Source organism: Phlebotomus argentipes, unplaced genomic scaffold, assembly GCF_947086385.1.
Source record: "Phlebotomus argentipes unplaced genomic scaffold, Phlebotomus argentipes genome assembly contig_5, whole genome shotgun sequence".
Lineage (NCBI taxonomy): Eukaryota > Metazoa > Arthropoda > Insecta > Diptera > Psychodidae > Phlebotomus > Phlebotomus argentipes.
In genome coordinates this window covers 2,905,961-2,929,584 of record NW_026776165.1, presented here as the reverse complement: position 1 = coordinate 2,929,584, position 23,624 = coordinate 2,905,961, and the positions used below count along the sequence as shown (strand labels likewise).

At 43.5% G+C, this 23,624-nt stretch overlaps 9 protein-coding genes across 9 annotated transcripts; 3 read left to right on the top strand and 6 right to left on the bottom strand.

Annotated features, from left to right (window-relative positions):
• The first annotated feature begins 10 nt into the window (after nt 1–10).
• Nucleotides 11–5,024, top strand: LOC132266050 (uncharacterized). The gene is made up of 7 exons (XM_059766881.1): nt 11–254; nt 312–431; nt 916–1,240; nt 1,511–1,614; nt 1,742–2,044; nt 2,126–2,225; nt 4,092–5,024. The coding sequence occupies exons 1-7, from the start codon at nt 54–56 to the stop codon at nt 4,940–4,942; spliced, it is 2,004 nt and encodes a 667-aa protein (XP_059622864.1). The 5' UTR covers nt 11–53; the 3' UTR covers nt 4,943–5,024.
• Nucleotides 5,025–5,416: 392 nt separating this feature from the next.
• Nucleotides 5,417–6,243, top strand: LOC132266047 (protein obstructor-E-like). Its single transcript, XM_059766876.1, has 2 exons — nt 5,417–5,998; nt 6,055–6,243. The coding sequence occupies exons 1-2, from the start codon at nt 5,417–5,419 to the stop codon at nt 6,241–6,243; spliced, it is 771 nt and encodes a 256-aa protein (XP_059622859.1).
• Nucleotides 6,244–6,365: 122 nt separating this feature from the next.
• LOC132266045 (probable chitinase 10) lies at nt 6,366–7,463 on the bottom strand. Its single transcript, XM_059766874.1, has 5 exons — nt 7,402–7,463; nt 7,257–7,324; nt 7,069–7,203; nt 6,623–6,984; nt 6,366–6,563 (listed from the first exon to the last, which is right to left on the bottom strand). The coding sequence occupies exons 1-5, from the start codon at nt 7,461–7,463 to the stop codon at nt 6,366–6,368; spliced, it is 825 nt and encodes a 274-aa protein (XP_059622857.1).
• A 475-nt stretch (nt 7,464–7,938) lies between these two features.
• On the bottom strand, nt 7,939–9,521 carry LOC132266043 (chondroitin proteoglycan 1-like). The gene is made up of 3 exons (XM_059766872.1): nt 9,512–9,521; nt 8,327–9,446; nt 7,939–8,266 (listed from the first exon to the last, which is right to left on the bottom strand). Exons 1-3 carry the CDS (start codon nt 9,519–9,521, stop codon nt 7,939–7,941), a joined length of 1,458 nt encoding a protein of 485 aa, XP_059622855.1.
• Nucleotides 9,522–9,828: 307 nt separating this feature from the next.
• On the bottom strand, nt 9,829–10,806 carry LOC132266041 (protein obstructor-E-like). The gene is made up of 2 exons (XM_059766870.1): nt 10,719–10,806; nt 9,829–10,519 (listed from the first exon to the last, which is right to left on the bottom strand). Exons 1-2 carry the CDS (start codon nt 10,804–10,806, stop codon nt 9,996–9,998), a joined length of 612 nt encoding a protein of 203 aa, XP_059622853.1. The 3' UTR covers nt 9,829–9,995.
• A 104-nt stretch (nt 10,807–10,910) lies between these two features.
• Nucleotides 10,911–11,637, bottom strand: LOC132266039 (peritrophin-1-like). The gene is made up of 2 exons (XM_059766867.1): nt 11,634–11,637; nt 10,911–11,578 (listed from the first exon to the last, which is right to left on the bottom strand). The coding sequence occupies exons 1-2, from the start codon at nt 11,635–11,637 to the stop codon at nt 10,911–10,913; spliced, it is 672 nt and encodes a 223-aa protein (XP_059622850.1).
• Nucleotides 11,638–11,993: 356 nt separating this feature from the next.
• On the bottom strand, nt 11,994–14,163 carry LOC132266035 (proteoglycan 4-like). The gene is made up of 2 exons (XM_059766864.1): nt 13,708–14,163; nt 11,994–13,644 (listed from the first exon to the last, which is right to left on the bottom strand). The coding sequence occupies exons 1-2, from the start codon at nt 14,161–14,163 to the stop codon at nt 12,061–12,063; spliced, it is 2,040 nt and encodes a 679-aa protein (XP_059622847.1). The 3' UTR covers nt 11,994–12,060.
• A 906-nt stretch (nt 14,164–15,069) lies between these two features.
• Nucleotides 15,070–16,072, top strand: LOC132265638 (peritrophin-1-like). The gene is made up of 3 exons (XM_059766377.1): nt 15,070–15,093; nt 15,147–15,550; nt 15,607–16,072. The coding sequence occupies exons 1-3, from the start codon at nt 15,087–15,089 to the stop codon at nt 15,871–15,873; spliced, it is 678 nt and encodes a 225-aa protein (XP_059622360.1). The 5' UTR covers nt 15,070–15,086; the 3' UTR covers nt 15,874–16,072.
• A 426-nt stretch (nt 16,073–16,498) lies between these two features.
• On the bottom strand, nt 16,499–17,549 carry LOC132266034 (peritrophin-1-like). Its single transcript, XM_059766863.1, has 3 exons — nt 17,546–17,549; nt 17,195–17,254; nt 16,499–17,133 (listed from the first exon to the last, which is right to left on the bottom strand). The coding sequence occupies exons 1-3, from the start codon at nt 17,547–17,549 to the stop codon at nt 16,499–16,501; spliced, it is 699 nt and encodes a 232-aa protein (XP_059622846.1).
• Between the last annotated feature and the right edge of the window lie 6,075 nt (nt 17,550–23,624).

Below are 23,624 nucleotides of genomic sequence, written 5' to 3'. Positions count from 1 at the left end.
TATAAAAGCTGCTGTAGTTTCACAATTTCGACTATCAGTTTCCCCTGTCCATCATGAAGACGTGCGCTTTCTTCCTACTCGCGATCTTTGCTGCCTCTCTGGCAGAGAATCTCTGTCCAGAAATTGACCTTCCGGATGCGCCAGCTGTGCACTTCCCACACGAGTCGGACTGCTCATTGTTCTACAAGTGCAACCATGGTGTCCCTGTTCTGCACGCCTGCAGCAATGGTCTCTACTTCAATCCAGAACTAGAGGTAAGACAGATGCACCAGTTTGTTAGACTGTGTTCTAAAGAGATCCTCTGAAAACAGGTTTGCGATTGGAAGGAAAACGTTCAGTGTGATCATGAACCAACTGGAGCTCCAGAAACTTCCACTTCAGAATCAACACCAGAGCTTCCAGAAACAACAGTGCCTGAATCTTCTTTATACTGACGTAAATCGAGCTTGAAATTCATAACTTAATTTATTACCTTTATTACGCACAAATAGAATGTACTCGTGAAATTTGATGAATTTTCTTCAAACATAAACGATGATTTTCTCATCGTAACAAGAAATAAATTATAGCAATCATGATAATCAATGGAATCGGAAGCAATGTTAATATTAAATCACAGTTTACTTTCTTTAAATCAGGCGCCCTTTGACTCTCAGTGTCTTCAGGGCAGCTATTTCTCATGTAGAGATCTTCTTTCATTATATACTCGAAAGTGTGAGTTTTCAAGGAACGTCTTTCCCCAAGTCTACGCTCCAGAGTATCAATCTTCTTCTCCTCATCATAGAGCATATCCCAGAAAATCACCCTCCACTTCTCGGGCAACTCCATCATTTCCGGAGAATTGTCGATACTGCAGCAAATAGTTGGGGATAAGCAAGACACAGCTTCCCACTTGCCCATGACTTTTCTCAAGAGATCATTGTTCGGATCGCCGTTGATGGCGAAGGACGTGTAGATCTCCACCATCAGTTTCATCATGTAGTAGTCGGAGCTTCCGGTGCGCGGGATTCCGTAGCCGGCGTCGTTGTGCAGCAGGAAGAGCATGTCGTCGGCGTGCGCCACGCCGGGGAATCCCCGCGCGGGAATCGACACGCGATATTTGTACCACTCGGGCGAATCGTACGCAAAGTTGTACAGCCAAGTCGGGCCTCTGACGCCCACTTCCGGGTACTTGAGCCTCCCAATCAGAGCCTTGTAGTTGGAGTGCCAATACGAAATGTCGCCTTGAAGCTGGAAAAATGTGAAATATATCAGAACTAAGTATGTCATGGAGAAATCATAAGAAACTCACAAATATGTAGGCATCCAAGTCTTTTGCACTTGCATTTTCATTCCCAAAATAGAACAACTTCATCCTTTCGCCGTAGGCTTTCCTTTTCCTTGGATCCTGCGTAAGATTATATGGTATGAGGGATGATGGATTCTCGTTAATTGTCTTCCAAATATTAGGATTTTCCAATGCATTTTTGTATGAAAGAAGTCCCTCATTCTGCGTTCCTCCGATCATGAGCGGCATCGAGTGACTCCAGGCGTGCTTCATCATCTCCTCGGGAGGCTCTGGAATCATCGTCATCCTTGATCTGTAGGCTTCCAAAGTCGGCCCGTAGATCGAAGGTAAACCGTTCTGGCGCTCTTCGTCGGTTAAAATGGTTTCTTCGTTAGCCTTGATCGTCGCCACGTCGATTTTCCTCAGATACTCAAAGGCTGACGCTTCCTCGTGATCCTTCCCGATCCATCCCAGCTTCCTGGCCAGCCTCGTCGTCCAGCGCAACTTCGGCATGTATCCTCGAACGTAGAACGCGGTTCCGGACATTATGATTGCCTTGTGGAAGAGATCCTTGGACAGAGGCGAAATCGTCTGATAATGGACGCTGCATCCTCCCGCGCTGTAGCCGAACAGCGTCACGTCGCGAGGATCTCCTCCGAAGGCGGCGATGTTCTCCTGCACCCAGCGCAAGGCCATCACTTGATCCTTGAGTCCAGCATTTCCCGGAACGCCAACTTCAGGATCGTCGCTCGACAGGAAGCCCAAAGCTCCTGTTCGGTACGAGAAGTTGACGAAGAGAACGTCCTTCTGCAGCAGAAACTGCGGCCCGTAAACGTCTTTGTGCTTCGGACTGCGTAGGAAGAATCCGCCGGTGATGAAGAGCATCACTGGCTGAAGTTCGCACTCAAGTCGCGAGTTCTTCGTGTAAACGTTCAGCCTGAGGCAATCTTCATTCAACGTCTGAGCTTCAATAGTGTTCGGCGCACTTTCACTGACATCCAACAGATCCGTCCAGGGCTCGAGGACTTCGGGATCGCGGAAGCGAAGCGGTCCGAGAGGAGGTTTCGCGTACGGAATGTCGTAGAAACTCGCGTATTCGTATCCGAAGGGTGAAGTCTCGATCACACCCTTAATTGGCCCGCAAGGCGGCTGAACAATCACGATTTTTCCTTCTTTCGCACTCATTATTCACCTCAATTGCTAAACAACGTGTTGTTCACTAAGAATTCTCGCGAAGAACTGATTGTTTGAACAATTTTTGCTTTATTAAATAATCATGTTCAACTTTTCGACGTCTTTTGTGCGATCGTTAAAGAATGTATAAAATTTTGTTGCTCTTCCGTAAATCATGTCATTCAATTCGCCAAGGGTTTTTCCTGTCCGGTTTGTAGGTAACCAAGTGTGAAATATGTACTTGAACGACCGTAACGTATTACCCATTAAAAAAAATTCACATTGCATGACTTCGGGAGCTTATCGGCAAGATTAGATAACATCCACATTGTACAAATTTCTGTCGTTTATCCCATTAAGAAATAAGACAGTGAGTCAGCTCTTATAATCGATTTTCATTAATTCCACTTGTGATATGCGAGATCAAGCTCGAGATACTCAAAGTTCAGCTCTCAATTTGAAGTATTTGCATTTTTTTCTTAAAATTCTGGCATGTCTTGGTTATTGATTACTTTCCCAGAATTCATAGAATTTTTCTCATCAGAGCAAATGTTGTATTTCGCGACTGTTTGCAAAATTTATTGATAACTCTTCAATATATTCAGCCTCTCTCAATTCAGTCACTCACCGGATGTGAGTTTAGTTTGTCTGTCAATTCAATCACTTGAAAATTGACGGAATTTCAAGACATTGCCAAAAATCTCCTTCCTGTTATTTATGAACAATGGCGAGATTAATGTGTGCCATTAAAAGGCAAAGCCAGTGTGTTTTTAGGTGTGATTTTTGCCGAAAATTCTTGCCATATCACTTTATCACAAGACGGAGGAATTGCCAAAGAGAGGAAAAGAGTTAAAGACTTTAATTCCTATTTTGAACTCACTCTGTGATACTCCTTATCACTCCGTTGAGATTACGTATAAATTCAGGAATATGTGCCTTGACCCGCTTGATTTCCCTTCAGTTCCATCGTACATTTCAACTGGTGAGGTTCAAGAGAGTAGAAAACTTCAGGATCGACACAGTGAGAGGAAAAGAAGTGAAGTTATTGGTCATAGTTTCGAATTTCCCATTTCACAATGAGAGGTGAGTTGAGTGCCGCGACTTAAGTGTGTGAAATTAGTCACTATCGGAAGCTTGTGGATTATTTTCTCATCAGCGATTGGAAAATTGCACAGAAAATAATTGATTCTCGTGTCAAAAACATTTTCGCTGGACTTTTAACTTAAGAGACTGACAAAACTTATGATTAATCAATGTAATAAAATTAACAATTGGAATGTATAATTGCAAGATACTAAAAGAAAAGCACAGTTAAACACACAAATCAACATTCGAAACCGCAACGGAAACACTGAAGAAACATGAAATTGTTTCTTCATCAACTGTTTCACAACTTCCAGGGTTGCTCTTTTACTTGATGCTGAAGCTGTAAACGTAACTATTCTCATTTAAGATCCAATCCAATTGACAAAGAGTTGCAATATCTCCACCTACATTACTTGCAAATGCAGACACTGAAGTATTAAACGAACTATTATTATAGTGTTTCACAGTCAAGAGAAACAGACGATAGCGCTAAATTTATTAAGGAACTTTTTATAAAAGTGCATGAAAAATTGGAATCTCTTAATAAACAAACTATCATTTGCAGTGATTGCGGCTTTGCTGGTGCTGTTTGCTCCCGCGGTCCTGGGACAAGCATGTTCTGAAATCTACCCGCCAGCGCTGTGCCAGGGCATTGTGGGCAATGCCTTCGTCAGCAGCCATCGCGGCTGCCAGAACTGGGTGCAGTGCATCGGCGGAAATGTGGCCAACTGCGGATTGTGCATGGGTTACTTACACTTCGATCCCTTGGGACAAACATGCACTTATCCCGAGATTGCCCAGTGTGAGACAACATCGAATGTCACCTGCACTCCCGGAGAAGTGAGCAGAGAACCCCATCCGACCAACTGCAACCTCTACTACCTCTGCACAGGCAATCCAGACCAGAGTCCCATTCAGCAGTCCTGCGCCGATAATCTGCACTTCGATCCCATCCTGCGCAAGTGCAACTTCCCCGAATTGGCCAACTGTGAAGTCGTTGAACCGCCACCACCGCCACCCGGAGGAGTCCAGTGTCCCGATGTCGATGGCGTGGTTCTTGTTCCGGACGACACGAGCTGCGATAACTTCTACATTTGCTTCAACCGTCAGCCCACTCGCCACACTTGTCCAGCCACTTATCACTTCTGCAGAGATCATAGATTCTGTCTGCCCATCGGACAGGCTGTCTGCATCCTGCCGTCGTCACCCGTTCAGAGGATCTTCGAGCTGAAGCCCCTGTCGAACTTTGAGTGTCCCTACACGGGAATGCACTACTTGCCCTACTCAGGAAACTGCCAACGATACGTTCTCTGCATAGACGGCCATGCCTATGAGCAGTCCTGCGCTGATGGCCTCTACTTTAATCCCACAACTCTGCGTTGCGAACCTCAAGACAACGTAGCGTGCGCTTATTGAATGCCGAAGTCAAGTTCATTCACCAGATTATGTTACTAACAAACTGTATTACTTGTAAATAGAACCGAATAAACTCAAAAACCTACAGTAAAGATTATGCTTTTATTAATTAAATTTTGAAACATTATAAAAAAAAATACCGCAGTATCTGCTGACACGTGTATTTTGGATAAAAGCAACTGCTCAGCTTTGGCTGGAGTACTTATCAAAACTATCGCGCCTCCATGTCTACTGCACGAGAAACCATGATAAGATTACACAACCGACGCACACGCATCAATTTGTCCAGCACAAGTGAAGAGAACACGATGCAAGTGATTGTGCAGGGAATGGGAAACACCTAATTAAATTAAATGTTCCCTTATCGCCGCCTTGCATTCGATTGGAATGTGTTGACAAAGGAAATCAGGCCAGTCTTACAAGGGTATTTATTGCGTGACACCTACTTTCTCACCAGTCACTTGTTCCCCGAAAATGGAGAGGTTCTTGTGTGCTTTGACTCTGTTACTCCTCATCCGAGGCTCTCTGGGGAAGGATCCCAATGAGATGTGTCGCAATGTGCCGGATCGCAGCTTCCTTAAGGACTTTGCGCGCTGTGAAAACTACTATGTGTGCGTGAACGGTGTGGCTCATCATGATAAGTGTCCTGAACCGTTTTTCTTCAACGAAGCCACCCAAGCTTGTGACCATCAGAGAAACGTGGCGTGCACGAACTGTCCTGACTATGAAACCGCAATGACAAATCCTGAGTCCAAAACCTGTGACTCTTTCGTGAGATGTTTGAACGGCAACAGATATTTCACCAAGTGTCCTGTCGGTTTCATGTACGATGAAGTCATTGGACGCTGTAATCTTGTCTCTAAGGCCGAGTGTTTTGCCGCCACTTGCACGGCTGACATGGATCCCAGCACTTTCGTCTTCGTGGCCAGCAAAATCGACTGTCAGCGATACTTTATCTGCCATCAAGACAATCCAACCATGCGAGAGTGTGGTGAGGGACTCATGTACAATCCCCTCATCAATGGTTGCGATTCTGAGCGAAACGTTGCCTGCACGGTAAGCCTATGTTCTTTGACTCTTGTTTCATCGTTAACAATGTCACTTCCATTCAGCCCGATGGACCTGTGGCAAATATAGGCTGTCCGGAAGTTGGATTAGTCTTCCGTCCGCATCCAACCAACTGTCGCCAGGCCTTCTTCTGCTTCAACGGTGAGCCAACGTTGATCTCCTGTTCTGATGGCATGGCCTGGAGCACTGCAGAGAATCAGTGTTTGTCACTAGACCAAACGACATGCGTGTAACAGAAATACCAACAAACAACACCGATTGAAAATTGAAATAAAGAATTTTGTAAAATATGCTTTATGCAATAATACAAACTGTGAAATTTACTACAACTATTCTAAAGGATCTGAAGTGTGTCCTAGATTTTACCCTTCACACACAGAGCTCGATCTTGCATCATGCAGGATTGACTGCCAATATCCCAATGGTGATAAAAGGGACACTTCTGTATCGATGGTTCTCCGTTGAGGCAGTAAATGTAGGAGTCACACTCGTCAGGATGGGGAAAGATCGTTAGGCCACTTCTCGGACACAAGGGAAACGGATTCGGGTTTACCTGTAAAATCAAAACAGTTAATGAAAGGCAACGATTCATGGATAAGTAGGTTGGCTCACCTCACAGTACGTATTCTGAGGATAGTCACATTGAGCCCAAAAGGAGTTCCAGTACATCCCTGAAACACACTGAAATCTGTGAGGCCGACCATGATAGCAAATGTAGTATCGGCCACAGTCGACGCTACTCGGGAGAAATATGATCCTATAGGGATTGTCCTGACTTGGACAGACAATCCCAGCCTCAATGTCCGGATCCCAAACCGTCGTTGGTGGTGTTGTTGTAGGGGCTGGAGTTGTGGTGGTCGTAGGAGGTTCAGTCGTAACATGAACACAGTCAACATTCTCCTGCATATCACAAACACTAGTCTCAGGATTGAACCAGTAATCATTAGGACATTCAGCCCATCGTGGAGGTTCGCCTGCAAAGCAACATCATTTAGATTGAGACTATATTATGGCTGTCGTTGTTCAGCAACCTGTGAGACAGAGGTAAAACGATTCACAGGCTAACGGATCAGGGACGAAGGTTCCATTTGGCATCCCTTCACAGAGATCATCAGTATTAACTTCTTGTAACAACGATGGTGATATGCAAACAAGACAGAGACCGAATGCAATGTTGATGTAGAATTTCCAGGCTAGAAAGAGAAAGCTCAATAAATACTTCAAAATGCACAAATTTGACACTAACCTGTCATCTTGCTACAACTCTCGAAAATCGATGGTGGCTTACAGAAGCCTCGCAGTGAACTAATCACGCTGAAGACAAAATATGGTAGCAATACAGGTGCTCGGGTTTCTTTTGCTTATCACCCAAATCGCGGTGAAGGTCTCACATAATGAAGAACAAGCAATGTGACGTCTTCTTATTGTCATTTCCCTTCTTGATATCAATCATTCTGTGTGGCGGAAAAGCAATTAAGAGATATTAAGTAATTGCTATCGCAAAAAATTGCCATTCATCAGCAACTACTCAGTTTACTGACAGGACTTTCTCTATAAAAAAAAACAAGGATAATATAAAGACCAATTGTAGTGCCCAGTTTTAAAGATGAAATTTTAATTTGCTTATCAATTGAACAAAAAATATTCTGCTTTCGCCTGATTCAAAAGTGCTCCAGAAAAAAATGTCACTTGTCATTCTGCTGATACCGCTGATATTATCATTGCGGCAATTGAAGTGGAAATCATCGACGGATCTGTTTGATGGCAAAGAGCTTCACTTCCGTCTATCGCTGGACGCCATAGAAATGCTCTGTGAGTAATTTGTTTATCGAATTTTTATTGAAAGTCTAGTCAACGTGCAGTACTACTCCATTCATAATATCACTTAAGGGAATTTGAACTAAGATATTGAGGGATTCTTACAGTTATTAGTCCAAGTCGAGAATACACGTGGCACGATCTTTCATCACGCATCGCTCCTCAATCACATCCCAATAGTGGAAGGCCTCACATTGCTGAATCGCCGCCTCGCCGTCATTGCAGAAGATGTAAAGATCACAATTGGTCGGATGAGCCATTATATAGTGACCGCGTGAAGTGTGACACTTGGGCGCATTGTTAGAATCCGGATTGGATTCACCATCGATGGCACAATTGGCATTCTCCGGCCAGTCACACACCTTCGCATCCTGGTTCCAGTGCATTCCGTTCAGACACTCCATTTGAACTGGGCGCGAGTGGTAGCAGAGAAAGTATCTGGGAAATTGGTTGTTGATTAGCATTTGGATCCATTCTTGTTATAATATTAAAACTCACCTGCCACAATCCACTGGACTGGGAAGGAATAGAAGAGAGGCTGTATCCTTGATGGGACACCTAACTTCTCCAGGAACAGTTGTTGTAGGCTCTTCTGGCATTGTTGTAGGCTCATCTGGCGTTGTCGTTGGCTCTTCTGGTGTTGTTGTACTGGTATCTTCCTCTACTTCTTGTGTTGTTTCAGTGTCATTCGTTTCGTCCGTTGCTTCATCGTCTATTGTTGTAGATTCTTCGTCCACTTCTGAAGTTTCTGTTGTTTCCTCATCTTCTATCGTAGATTCCCCTTCTTGTGTTGTATCAATCGATTCATCGGTTGTTTCATTGTCTATTGTTGTAGATTCTTCGTCCATCTCTGAAGTTTCCGTTGTTTCCTCATCTTCTATCGTAGATTCCTCTTCCTGTGTTGTTTCAGTGTCATTCGTTTCGTCCGTTGCTTCATCGTCTATTGTTGTAGATTCTTCATCCACTTCTGAAGTTTCCGTTGTTATCTCATCTTCTATCGTAGATTCCTCTTCCTGTGTTGTTTCAGTCGTTTCATCGTCCATTGTTGTAGATTCTTCGTCTATTTCTGGGTTTTCTGTAGTTTCCTCATCTTCTATTGTAGATTCCTCTTCATGTGTTGTTTCAGTGCCACTCGATTCGTCGGTAATTTCATCAGTAGAAGACAGTGTGCTCTCTGTCTCCGCTGAGTTTCCAGTTGTGGAACTTTCAAGTTCATCCTCTTCATCTCCTTCGTCAATTTCGGTTATCTGTGACTCTTCATTGTCATTGGTTTCCTCGATTTCATTCTCTTGTTCCTCATCCAAAATTTCTGGTTCATCTTCCTCCTCGCCAGTTGCTTCAGTTGGTACGGATGTCTCCTCATCTTCCTCGTTATCTGCATCAGATCGACAAATGTACGCCGAATCACAGAGATCTAATTCTGGATTGTACAGTCCATGATAGCACACCATTGGGATGGCTTCACCATCCTGACAAATTAGGAATGTTCCGCATTCCTGAGGATTGGCAAATGTTCTTCCATCGGGTGAATCCCTACACACCTCAGCAGCTTGCGGCAAGGTGAATGACACAGTGTGAGTAATTTGAAGGAGCACCAGAATGAAAACACTAAAGAAAACTATTGAAGAAAATCAAATTAAAATTTTCGAAATCACACAAGAAGGCATATTTTGAACAACGTACAACTTTTCATTGCAAAAAGGAGGAAAGCCTGTTCCAAGGGAGCACCACGTGTTACCAAAACAACGACTGAGAGTCAAATGAATGAGATTTTCATTCAATTATCCCATTTAAGACAGGCACACCCGAACGGAAGATACTTTATCGGCACATTAAAACATTTTCCATGTCCCACACCACCACGACACTAATTGGTCGGGTAATTTCTTGTGTCTCCAACGCGAGGGCCGAGATACCATCTGCGCACCTTATGCCTCTCTCTTGACTCCTAATTGAACGATAAAGACGTCCCGGAACAGAGTCTTCCGGCTCCTGAACCACAATCACGTATATTTTAACATTCTGGCAGGAAAGACGCTCATTTGGCTTGATACATTTATTTCAATTCTACACTATTGCAAACCATTATCACATTCTGCTCAGTGTCTACTCCAATTTTCCGCGCAAGCGTCAATGAACCGCGATCGTAAGTGACTCGATGGATATCTCAATGGTGGAAGCACACACCTCCGTCAGCAACGCGGCACTCTGACGCTTTGTAGTCGAAGAGAAGTTCCGGACCACAGGACTGCACATGAGGAAATCCGTTCACGCAGAAGAAGTACTTGCGACAGTCAACGGCATGAGGTAAGACGTGGAAGCCTTCCGCTGGACAATCAGGTGTAGCACGGCATCCGGCCTTATCAGGTGTGGTGCAGAAGTTATTCAGAGGGTCAAAGTGGAAGCCTTCAGGGCAGCTGAACTCACGCTGTCGATCATCGAAGCAGAAATAGTACTTGGAGCAGTAGTGACGATCAGCACTATGCTCAGCACAGTGATTTTTCTCTAGTTTCTCCACAGATGCATCACGACAGTCGACGTTGTAGGAGAAATCACACTGCAACGTGTTGGGATTGAACAAGAGGTCATCGGGGCAAGTTAAGTTCTGAGCATGATCTCCATATTGGCATATAAAATATTCATTGCATGTATCAGGATCAGGGAAGAAATGTTCGTGATAATCATTGGGAACTTATAAATATAGCCATGTGAGTCACATTAAATGAGTACACTTAACTTAGCGACGCACCTCAAGAGGGGGATGAAGCAAACAATCAAATCACCCACTAAATCCTCTTTATTGGCAGCACTTTTCAAGTCTCAGTTGTAGAAGGGCTTAACTCCCATGCCAAAATACTTGATGGATTTGATTTTTTGCACAACACCTCACAATCAAGTGGTCTAAGTCGCAGAGGTGATTTGCCGTTATCGCACTTTGATAGGGAGAATTTGAGACATACTCTGTCACGAGATACCATCTCATTCTCAATATATGAGTAATAAATTCAAAACAGAAATTTTATTTATTGTTTCGCCATGTTGACAAAATGTGAAACACACAACTTTCCTTCCGGGGCAAGGTTTAGTTGTCTGAATCTGGAATTTCACCGGGCGTTGTAACCACAGGCGGAGTTGGGCGTGCTGTTGTTGTAGGCACTGGACCCAAGCAAGTAGCCTCATCTGCAGGCACACAGAAGCTTCTCACGACATCAAATAGCGTGCCCTCGGGACATTGTGATCCGTAGCCATGGCCGTCGATGCAGAAATAGAAGTACTCACAGGATACTGGGTTGGGAACCAAGTGTGTGCCGGACGGAGGACAAGTTACGCCTGAAGGCGCGCAACCTGCATCAGCAGGACGTCGGCATTGATTCCTCTGATTATCCCAGTGAAGTCCATCGATGCACTGGAATCTGTGAAGCTGATTGTTATAGCACAAATGGTACACCTCGCATGAGTCACTGTCTGATAAGTAAACCAAGTTGTCCGGATCATTGAAGAGCGGACATGGAGAATATTCACGATCGCAATCAGCAAATTCAGGCAAAGTGCACTCATTCCAAATCGAATTGAACTCCAATCCGTTGTCACAATCATGAACAGTTGCCACTCCGCCGATGCACTGGACAAACTTAGAGCAGGAAGTTGTGTGAGGAAGTCTGAATGGTGAAAAGGGTGGACAAGGATACTGAACTGATGCCAGTATGCCAACGATTTGAATGGTAATTCCAATAATCCATATAGAGACACCTGCAAAATTCAATTCCCGTTTCAAAGATTCAAGTCATGTTAAAGATAACCTTACCCATTTTCTATTTTTCACAAAAATGGAAAACACAACCTACGTTTGGAAATAACGAATAGGAACTGAAATTTTCTAAAGACACTTGCCAAATTATATAATCTCTCAGAAATGGAAAGATAATCCCTTATCCGAACGGCAAGTATTATCTGTAGGCTGCCTATTAGCCACCAAAAGCCGCAAAAATTTATAGATACAATTTCCTCTCCCCAAAGACACCCACAAAACCCATACATTGCCAATTTGGGTCAATTTGTTGTGTACATTTCAGCAATTCACCAATATCTCGCTAATCTCAGAAATATAAACGCCGGCCAATGACTTCAATTCAACCAAACGCCATCAATTATATTATTTCGCAATTATTTATTATCTCGTAAAAAAACATTTCAAGATACTCTTAGTCGCTAAATTCTTTTTTCGTTTTCAATTAGCATTTGTCAGCATTGCCAGGTAGACAAATTTGCAGCAATGAGTAGAAGATTTGTCCCTTCGGGCATGAATGCTCACTGGCAGTGCCCCAATAGCAGCGAATGTACTTTGTACAATCTCCAGACGGATGCTTCTTTCGGTAGTAACCAATTCCACATTTCACTTGACCAATATCCCATTCAGGAGTGGTAGGATGAGTTACGTCCGTTGTCTCCTCTGTAGTCTCTTCCGTTGTCGTGACTTCGGGCTCCTTTGTAGTCTCTTCTGTTGTCGTGACTTCTGGTTCCTCTGTAGTCTCTTCCGTTGTCGTGACTTCGGGCTCCTTTGTAATCTCTTCTGTTGTCGTGACTTCGGGTTCCTCTGTAGTCTCTTCTGTTGTCGTGACTTCGGGCTCCTCTGTAGTCGTGACTTCGGGCTCCTCTGTAGTCTCTTCTGTTGTCGTGACTTCGGGCTCCTCTGTAGTCTCTTCTGTTGTCGTGACTTCGGGCTCCTCTGTAGTCTCTTCTGTTGTCGTGACTTCGGGCTCCTCTGTAGTCTCTTCCGTTGTCGTGACTTCGGGCTCCTTTGTAATCTCTTCTGTTGTCGTGACTTCTGGTTCCTCTGTAGTCTCTTCTGTTGTCGTGACTTCGGGTTCCTCTGTAGTCGTGACTTCAGGCTCCTCTGTAGTCTCTTCAGTTGTCGTGACTTCGGGCTCCTCTGTAGTCTCTTCTGTTGTCGTGACTTCGGGCTCCTCTGTAGTCTCTTCTGTTGTCGTTGTTTCCGGTTCCTCTGTAGTCTCTTCTGTTGTCGTGACTTCGGGCTCCTCTGTTGTCGTGACTTCGGGCTCCTCTGTTGTCGTGACTTCGGGTTCCTCTGTAGTCTCTTCTGTTGTCGTGACTTCGGGCTCCTCTGTTGTCGTGACTTCGGGTTCCTCTGTAGTCTCTTCTGTTGTCGTTATTTCCGGTTCCTCTGTACTCTCTTCTGTTGTCGTGACTTCGGGCTCCTCTGTTGTCGTGACTTCGGGCTCCTCTGTTGTCGTGACTTCGGGTTCCTCTGTAGTCTCTTCTGTTGTCGTGACTTCGGGCTCCTCTGTTGTCGTGACTTCGGGTTCCTCTGTAGTCTCTTCTGTTGTCGTGACTTCGGGCTCCTCTGTTGTCGTGACTTCGGGTTCCTCTGTTGTCGTGACTTCGGGCTCCTCTGTTGTCGTGACTTCGGGCTCCTCTGTTGTCGTGACTTCGGGTTCCTCTGTAGTCTCTTCTGTTGTCGTGATTTCGGGCTCCTCTGTTGTCGTGACTTCGGGCTCCTCTGTAGTTTCTTCTGTTGTCGTTATTTCCGGTTCTTCTGTAGTCTCTTCTGTTGTCGTGACTTCGGGCTCCTCTGTAGTTTCTTCCGTTGTCGTTGTTTCTGGTTCCTCTGTGGTTGTTTCTAAGTGGCAAGTTGCTAGATCTGCCGGCTTGCACTTACGCTCATATATATCAAAATGATATCCATTTGGACAGTTCACTCCATAATCTTGCCCATACCAGCACACAACATATCTATCACAGAATTCTGGGTGGGGATGTGAGACAATTCCTTCCGTTGGGCACGTTACGTCGACTTTCTAGAATAAGAACATAATTGTTAATTTGTAATTAGCAAACTTAACACCTTTCCGTCCACTCACATCACAAATTGTATCGTCCGGTTTCCTGCATTGCCAGCGAAATGGATCAAAATTGAGGCCTTCAGAACATTGGAAGCGCACTGCGACGCTATTGTAGCACAAATAGTAGTTGTTGCAGTCCCTGTTGCTGCTGAGGTAAACAGGGTTCTTGTGATCGTTGTAGAGTGGGCATGGCAGACGATCGATATTACACTGAGCCTTTTCTGGACTCATGCATTTGCCCTCAAATGCTTGAAAGTGCAAGCCTGGACCACAGTTGACGACAAAGGCTTTCTCCCCAAGACATTGCACGTATTTATCACAGGAGTTTGTATGGGGTAGTCGTTGATAGCCAACTTGCGGACAGGGATACTGCACTGTGCCAATCTTTCCGAACACAGAATCGTCCCCACTGGATTGCGCCACTCCTAAAAGGAGACTAAGCACAAGGGCTAGTTTCGCTGAGATGGCAATCATGGTGTTCACACCAAGTTTGAGAACTTTCGTGGGTGTTTTCCAAATGATTTCTTCACTTGTCGAGAATGAAAGCGCGACTGACTGCTCTCCCACAGAACGCTCATGCTTAAATCGGTGCTGAGATGGCCAAAGTATCAAAGATTGTGATTCACAGTCGTCACAATCAATAAAATTTAATCTACGGTAATTTATTAATTGTTATCGAATTCGAGAAACTCTCCTCCCTCTCCCCCACTTTTCATTGTTTATTGAAGTCTAAATGTGATTTTTTTCGCCACGCTCCGTCTTAATACCACGGGTGTAAACGTGTCATCGATTTCATTCACTGAGACTGCCAATTAGGCGTCTTGCAATCCGCTGATAAGGTGGTTTGTGTGAAAAGCTTTTGTGCTTTTCTTCTGTCATCTCAAAACAGGAAGTATGTTTATTGCAAATTAAGACCTGAGCATTTCCTTCAGAATATTGACTCTCTTATCATACAATGTCGTGTGTTTCGTGTGTCAACAGTCTGAAAAAGAATATTTGGGTTTATTAGAATTTTAGAGTTCAAGCATTTGTCTTTCTTCTGCCGCGAGAATCTTGACCTGTTAAGCTATATAATCCCATGTCACCTAGATAGATATTTTGTCGCTTTATTGCGTATTAATATCGTGATATTATTTGATCAATTTCATCTATGACGTTGTTGCTCGTGTATGATTTTTCTTCATTCCAAGAAGCACAACTTGAGGACTTTATCTCTGGACTATTTTCAGCTTTCACGCCATCCTGTTGTTTACATCAAGAGCGGGATTATCTAATCTGCTGGTCAGCGCGAGGTATCTTTATGATTCCTCCAATGAGACTTTAATTACTTCCTCTGCGAGTTGCGAATTCGCCTCTCTCTTGTTCCCAGACACTCAATATTACTCGTGAAGTCAGCAATGAAGGGTGAGTTGGAGAGCAATTTGTGAATTGATCTATAAAGTTACCTCTCATCTCAGGTCTTCTTCTGGGAACTCTTTTCGTCATCGGCGCCAGTGCGTCATCAGTGATCTATCCATGTCCGGACATCGGTTTAATGCGTTTTGCTCACGCAACATCGTGCACAAAGTACGTTCAGTGCATCGCAGGTGTTCCAGTGATTCGCGAATGTGCCGAAGGACTTCGATACAACAGATTCACCAATCAATGCAGACTTCCCAATCTCGCCATTTGCAATCATGATGAATTCCTCTGTCCGCTGTTCGATGATCCCAACAATTTGATTTATCTCTCTCACAACACGGACTGCTCGGTTTACTTCCTCTGCGACAGGGGCGTTCCTCGGAGATTTGAGTGCGACACTGGCCTGCATTGGAACATCAGGAATAACACTTGTGACTTCCCAGAGCGGGCAAATTGTCGGGTAAGAACTGCACATGGTTGATCATGAAGACTCTCTATCGTCATCTTTTCATCCAGCACGTAAACATTGATTGCCCGGAGGATGACGTCACGATGGTTCCTCATCCCCATCACTGCGACAGATTCTTCCGCTGCGTTCTTGGCGAGCCGCACGAGGCCAGATGTCCTGATGAAAAGTACTTCGATGCCATTCTCGGACAGTGCTATGATCGGAACTACGCCACTTGTTTCCTACCTTCACCGCCCATTAACACCACTCCAACTCCGCCAGTCAACACAACTCCCACGCCTCCAGTTGTCACGACGCCAGGAATGAAGACATAACTTAGTGCTAATCTTTTGAATAAAACTCAGCTTGAATTGAAGAAGTTAAAAGCTCAATGAATGCTTGCATCAAAAATCATACATTGGAAGATTTCTTAGTCAAAACAAGCATTAGAGATTGTTTTGAGGATCCAAAACCGAACATTTCATCCAGCTCACTTTCTAAAATAATTTCAAATACACCATTAATAAAGTGATAAGACTATAAGACAATAGAGATTTCAATGCAAATCATCCATGATTATCCTTGATCTAAGGTTCAAGATAAGCGAAAAAATCCCTTCGATTTCACTCTGCTGAAGCACTCGTGATCATTTATGACCCATTCGGTACATTTATACATAATTCACCCCAATAATGTGCCAAAATTACTGTGTCGTAAATCAAAGGAGTAATAAATGACTCGTGATAAGAAAACACCTCCGCACTCGGACAGTTTGTGTCAAGACTTACAAAGTGAATTGTAATTTTCTCACAATATCAATCATCAAAGTCGCGGGAGTTTTTCGGAGCTTTGACCATTTCCTCTGGTGGAGATTTACTTTTATTGACGCCCAAAAGTGAGTGGGAAAATCCTAATTCATGATTTATGGGATGCATTTCGTTTATTTCAGCTGCAGATTTATTATTTGTGGTACGGAGTTGGTCCAACTGTTGTGTACTCATCTTCGTCCCAGTAGACACAGACGGACTCTTCAGGGAAGTGACATCTCCACCTCACGACGTCGAAGACAGTGTTTCCGGGGCAGATGTCAGGGAAGCGCTCGCCGTTCACGCACGTGAAGTATCTGTTGCAGAGGAAGGGATGCGGGACGACGTGGATGCCAGTGTCGTTGCACTGCACATCGACGTTCTGGCAATTGGCCAGGGATGGGTAGTTGCACTCGTGATTCACGGGATCCCAGTGCAGTCCATCGAAGCAGGTGAAGCGCTCGGGTTCGCCCTCGTTGCAGAGGAAGTAGACCTCGCAGCTGGTGTCATCGGGCAGATAGACTAGATTCTCGGGGTCATTGAACAGGGGACAGACGTGATCCTCGATGTCGCACTCTGCCAAATAGGGGTGCTTGCACTCGTGGTACTCCACGCTGAAGTAGAAGCCCGGAGCGCACTGACGCAGCACGGGAATGCCGGAGACGCACTGGACGTAGTGGCTGCAGCTGGAGGCGTGCGGCAAGCGCTCGAGTCCTGAGGATGGGCAGGGATAGATGGCTGTGGGAGATGCCAGTGCACAGGACACGGCGGCGAAGGCAAACACCAAATCTGAAAAGAGTGCAAGACATCAGCGCCAGAGTCGCGAGAAAGTGATCTGAGCACAACTCACACTTCAGCATTTCTGACCACTGAGCACTAGTTAACTTCTTGAACTGATGCCACTTGGCGGCTGCCAAAGGAGTTTTATATAATCGCTATCAAGTCAATTGAGACGCTCTTAGTGGGCAAAATGCCATTATCACCAACTGGAAGAATTCTATAAAACAAAAACCGACTACTGATAGTATTCGAGCCCCTTCAGATCATCAAAGGCGCATGATAAATTTATGGATTGGACATCTAATCTCCCGCACATCCGTCGTACGTTCATCTCTCTGTCCAGGCTTATCCGGGCGATCAGCATGAGTCGCCGCCAGTGGACAGAGAAAGAATTATGATAGTTTTGAGTAGAGAAACTTACTCATTTTCAGAAATTTTCAGACTATAAAAGTGATCGATCAACGTGATAAGCAGTAAATCTTCCTGAATCTGCACACTTCAATTGAGGAATAAGGAAAAGGAATTGACAAATTTCTGGGACAATCTTCTTCGTATCTGAAGCCCTTAATTGCGTTTCAGGTTTAAATGATAATTACATATCAGGATTATGTATGAAGTTTGACCACAAAAACATTTGCGGAAGAGGAAATCAAAGAGAAAATTACAATTTTCTGTAGTTTTTGAACATCATTTGAAACCAAAGAATTTGAAGAATAACTCCAATAGGAAAAATATATAAATTTGCTTAATCTCATGAAAAATTGCCTTTTATTTTACATGCAAATATTGCTTGTTAATAAGCCTCAATTTGCACCTTTTCATTTTAACTTACAATCTCTAAGCTCTATGGGAAAAGTTTTAGTAGTATTAAAAGACATTTCCAAAGTACAAAAGTGTGATTCGAACATTTCAAACAGCAGTAAATTTCTTTTCTTTATTAAACTACATCTTCAATATCTGTTTATTATATAAAATACACTATTTAGGATCTTCCAATTCATTGGGTTCTGAAAAATATCCTTCAGGGAGTATTTATTTCGACGAAACGAAGCAAACTTGAAGGCCTGAATAAAGTGAAGAAACTGTATTTATTGCGAAATTCAGACATGATTCACCCATGAAGCATTTCTCAATGAACAGCACAAGAATCCAAGTGAAAAAGCTCATATTTTTTCTTTCATTTGTGTTTATTATTTACGGGGCAAGTGAGATGGGAATAGGCCTTCTCGCCTTAGGCAATGGGCGTGGGGGCAGCTGTGGTGGGCGGTGTGGACTCCCAGTAGGAGCACTGCGCCTCGTCGGCGTGCCAGCAGGCCATCCTGGTGATGTCGTACAGCAGATTTCCGGGGCAGACGTCAGGGAAGCGCTCGCCGTTCACGCAGTGGAAGAACCTGTCGCAGAGGAAGGGATGCGGCAGAGTGCTGATGCCAGTTTCCGGACACTCCACATTCACGGCCTGGCAGTTGGCCAGGGATGGGTAGTTGCAGTTCTCATTCACTGGATCCCAGTGCAGTCCGTCGAAGCAGCGGTGCTGAATTGGGTCGCCGAAGTAGCAGATGTGGTACACATCGCACTGCGTCTCGTCGGGCAGATAGACCATGTTCTGGGGGTCGTTGAAGAGTGGGCAGGCGCGCTCCTCGATGTCGCAGTTCGCCAAGTAGGGATGCTTGCACTCGCCCTCGTCGATGCTGAAGTAGAAGCCAGAGGCGCACGCTCTCACCACCGGCACGCCGGAGACGCACTGGACGTAGTGGGCGCAGCTGGAGGCGTGCGGCAGCCTAGCCAGGCCGTAGGATGGGCAGGGGTACATTGTGGTGTCCGCATAGGCCAGACCGGCCAGAGCCAGAACGAAGACAACTGCAGGAGGATCGGAATGTAGAACAGTTGCGCCCAAGGCGACAATTCAACTTACACTTCAGCATCCTTGTGGATCCCAAAAACTGAGGCACTGTACACACAATTGAAGAGACAACTGGGAATGGGCAATCCAGAACACCCTCAGCAGTTTTATACACTCTTCCTCTAATCCTTATCACCCCATTCGCCTGCCGATTAGGCTGAGTGCTGGTGTTTCTGTCTCCGGATCCATAAAAAAAACCGTGCCAGTGGATTTATCTGTGGTCAAGTGGCAACTCCCACAAGTTGCCATCATCAAAGGCGAGCGCTGATTAGGTGTCATGTGTAATCTCAAGATATTTCGGTCCTAATCGCATGACCATTCATCCTCAATCATCCTCTTCAATCTGCCGCGCGCTTCAATTTTCGCCTATTCATAGATGCGCGGCTTTCGCGAGAAAAATAACCGATGATAAGATGCGTGATGTCACAAATCACTCGAAGATAATCTGGCTTCCGGAATTTCCTGTGCTTCTTCGGCGGAGATGCAAGCGATAGTGTCAACGAAATTCAGCGCCCAGACATTGACTGATTACTTTGAGAGGAAATTACAGGTGTTCAGATAAAGTGTTATTGGATTCTAACATGCATTCAATTGTCTTCCTGTAATAAAAGGTTGAATTTTTTTTCAAAAGCCACTTAAAATAGTGACTTAAAACACAAAAAATAAAATGGGGAAAGATATTTTAGAATTGGATATTCGATTTTCCGCTCTTTCAAATCGAATCTGTTCTCTGAAATGCAAAAAGACATTAAATAAACCGTCCTGGAAACGACAAAAACAATTGGCCGAAATTGCAAATAATACTCAGTGTATGTTTGCAAGGGAATGACTGAATTTACTATTTATTTCCGTGAGAGATTTACAAGTTTAAGATGTGTCGCAGCCAATAATGCCCAGAATGTCGACACTTATGTCGGAGTGCAGGACAAATTCAGCTAGAATCAAGCAAAGAGGTGTAATATCGATGATGTACTCATTTCTGGCTTCGCCCATCATGTTTGCAAGTAATTCCACGAGTGTCTGCGGTCGCTTTGCTTCCGGCTTCGCTTCCGGCAATGCTTCTGGCTTCGCTTGGGCTGGAAGGATGGCAGCGAACGCCAACACAGCAAGAACCACGATGAAAACTTTCATTTTAGGACTTCTTTTCAGCTTTCTTCTAAGACACTTTTTCTCTGATGGACTTTTCCTCAATTGTGACTTGTTGAAGATGATTTTCTGCTTTTATACCAATGATGTCTTTTGCAAATGACCCACTTTTCTCCGCAAAAACATCGATCTTCATTTTCATCATCATTATTTTATCAGTTTGTTACCTTAAGTGATCATTTCGGGTCAAGTATGAACGCGCAAATTGTGTTGAGCACGTGTTGGTCAAATTGCACGAAAGACAATTTAGTTAAATTAACCCCTAAACATAATTCAATGTGTCTGTAAAGATGTATCAATTTGCAATTTATTTCCAAGATAAGCCTTTAATGATTTCACAAAGGTGCACATCCTAAGAGATTGAGGAGGTTGAGGTCAAGATAGATTCCGAGTTCGTAGAGAACATCGCAAAGGGTGTCAAGCAGCACATTGAGTCCTAATAGCAGAGCATTTCTGGGTGCGTCGTTGGTCACAATTTCATCTTCTGGCTTCGATTGTGCTGGAAGAATGGCAATCAGTGCCAAGACAGCAAAAATAACGACGATAGTCTTCATTTTAAGACACTTTTCACTTGATTTTTGTCTATTTCTGACTCGAAACACAATTCTCCCTTCTTATATACCAAGATTCTCCCCGCAAAAAGGGCCTTTTTTACTTTGACTGCACTTTAAGGGCAATGTTTGATCAGTTTGTTACCTCGACTGATCTTCTTTTTTCCATGTCAAGAACGATCACTGTTGATTGTATTCAATTTACCAATTGCAACATAAGTTTTGTATATTTTCTATACTATTATAAAGATAACTCTCAAATTACACGACAACCAATGCTCCACTTTTGAGTGTGCAAAAATTTAAAACAAACTGGATAAATGTTAAACAAGATTGCAACCTAAATTCCTCACAAAATTCGCCTATAAATGCACTTGACAGAGATCACGAGTGGCAGAGAAAAGTTCTGCATTTTCACAATGAAAGTTGTTTTCATCGCTTCCATTGCTGTGCTTTTGCTGGCACTTCTTGTGGACACAAAGCCAATTGAAGGTGATCTTCAGGCCAGAGCAAATCTATTGGATTTCCTACCGATCAACGATTTCTTCAGCACAATTCTCGCCCTCATCGATTCAGTCTTCAGCATGTCTTTTCTGGACTTCTGAATGGCAATAAACATAATTTGCTGATCCACAAGGAATCTAGAGTTTCTCTGCTTGTATTGGACACTCTCCCAAGGCCCTTAAAGACATGCTTTCGTCTCCAAATATTCGGGTCATCAGTATTTGTGGCAAATCGAGAGCAAACAGAAACACATCGTGGTAAAAACCCTCTTCACAGAACTCTTTCTATGCTTCAGACCGTGACACCGAAAATCTTGCCACCAATATGCTGATCATTGTCGATCATTCTCATCTCTGCCTTGGCACAGAAATCATCCCACAAAGTCACCAGCTGATCAAACAGTTTCTCCACAAAAAAAACAACAACAACTCATGACCCTTTATTTCCACTTTGAAGGTGAAACAGCGGCCCTTTTCGTGTGCAACTATAAAAGCCCAAAAAGGGTGGAAATCAGCATTCACAAGTTGAAGCTGATCAAGTGAAAATGAGAGTTTTCTTCGCCATCCTGATCTTTGTGGCCGCGTTGGCTGTTTTTCCTGCCGAATCGGGCAGAATTAGAGGACAAAGACCTCAAGGCAGAGCCGTAACAGAAGCCGATGTCCCCGAAGTCCTTGTGCTACTCTGGCAAATCCTGTACACGATCGGACTTAAGCTCAACATTAATATTGGCCCCTTTCCAGGGTAAACATTCATCAACTGTATGACATTTGTGGCAAATAAATTTATTTTTCAACCCCCTTTCAAACTATGAAACAGAGCATTTTCATATACGACCATTTCCTGTACAATCTTGCCATTCTGCTGAGAACGTTATAAATTGCAAAGTGTCTAAGGAAATGCTTTCTCAAGATTCTCAATCTCATCTAAAGTGTTTCGCGTTGAAATTGTAATTGTTCCATCAATTTAAACCATTAAGAAATTGTGTTGCAAAAGACGAATTGGCAAAATTCGACGTAAAAATTGGGATGAGTTGGTGATATTTTGTGTACAAAATGTTGCATTATCTCTGATATTTTGCAATTTATTCTCTCTCTACTTAAGACATTCAGCGTCCCGAGATCTTTCCTTCGAAGGACACTCAGAATTTTCGTATTGGAAAGTAATTCATTAAATTAACACACGCATGAGTTATTCAAATTGATGTCAATTCAACATGTTTTCAATAATATCAACACGCGCAATTAAATTAGAATTGTTTTGTTAGTTTTATTAAAAACACGCTCACTTCTTTTGATCCATTTTTCTCCTGAAAATTGAACCAAGTAAATTTGGAAAACGTGCCTAAAATTGTGAATACTAAACTATGTCATTTGCAAAATACGGTCACCTGTTTTATCGGATGCGAATTTTAACGATATAAAAGCCCATGAAATTGATCTTCAAAGGCAGAATTCACTCGACAAGTGAAGACAAGAGATAATTTGAAGTGTGAAAATCAGCAGAAAATCGAGAAAAAATGAAGACCGTCGCTGTCATCTTTGCCGTTCTGGTCGTCTTGGCTGTCTTCCAGTTCGAAGGCACTTTGGCTAAACCGAAACCCGTTCCTGAGCCAGAGCCGATTTTGGATCCCATTCTTGGACTTCTCGCACCGGTTTTGGCCATCCTCACCGGCCTTCTTGGCGGATTTGGGAAATAACTTCAAATTATATCAATGAAAAGTCAATAAAGAGATATGAATTATTAATACTGGTTTATAATTTTATTGCGAACTTAGAATTCGACTATATTCAAGCATTTAGATCATTATAGTTATGTCAATATGTATTGATGTCTTCACACATTCTATTGTCCAGTAAAATTTATCTCAGATTGAAAGGAAATATACTTGGATTTCATTCCCAAAAAAGTTCTCTGGTTGAAATAATTCTAGAATACATTAAAAAAAACTTAGAAAATTGTGAAATATCAACTCTGCAAAGCGCCTTAATCTCAATTCTACAGTCACGTGGCCACAAATCACTACCAAATGATCAATAAAGTGTAAAAAATAGCAACCAAATTAATTTCTGTTGTATGTTCTATTTAAGGAAACACTTCAGTGGAATTGTTCCTCAAATTCGTCCAGTGCAAAAATCAACTGAGATCCAACACTATTTTTTTGTAGACGGAAAAGTGAAGATAATTTTAAAGAAATTTGTGCATTTCATGTCTTTTTATTATAACATCTTTATATTGCCAACTTATTTCCCAAAACCGCCCAAGAGACCGCTCAGGATGGCCAAAACCGGTGCGAGAAGTCCAAGAATGGGATCCAAAATCGGCTCTGGCTCAGGAACGGGTTTCGGTTTAGCCAAAGTGCCTTCGAACTGGAAGACAGCCAAGACGACCAGAACGGCAAA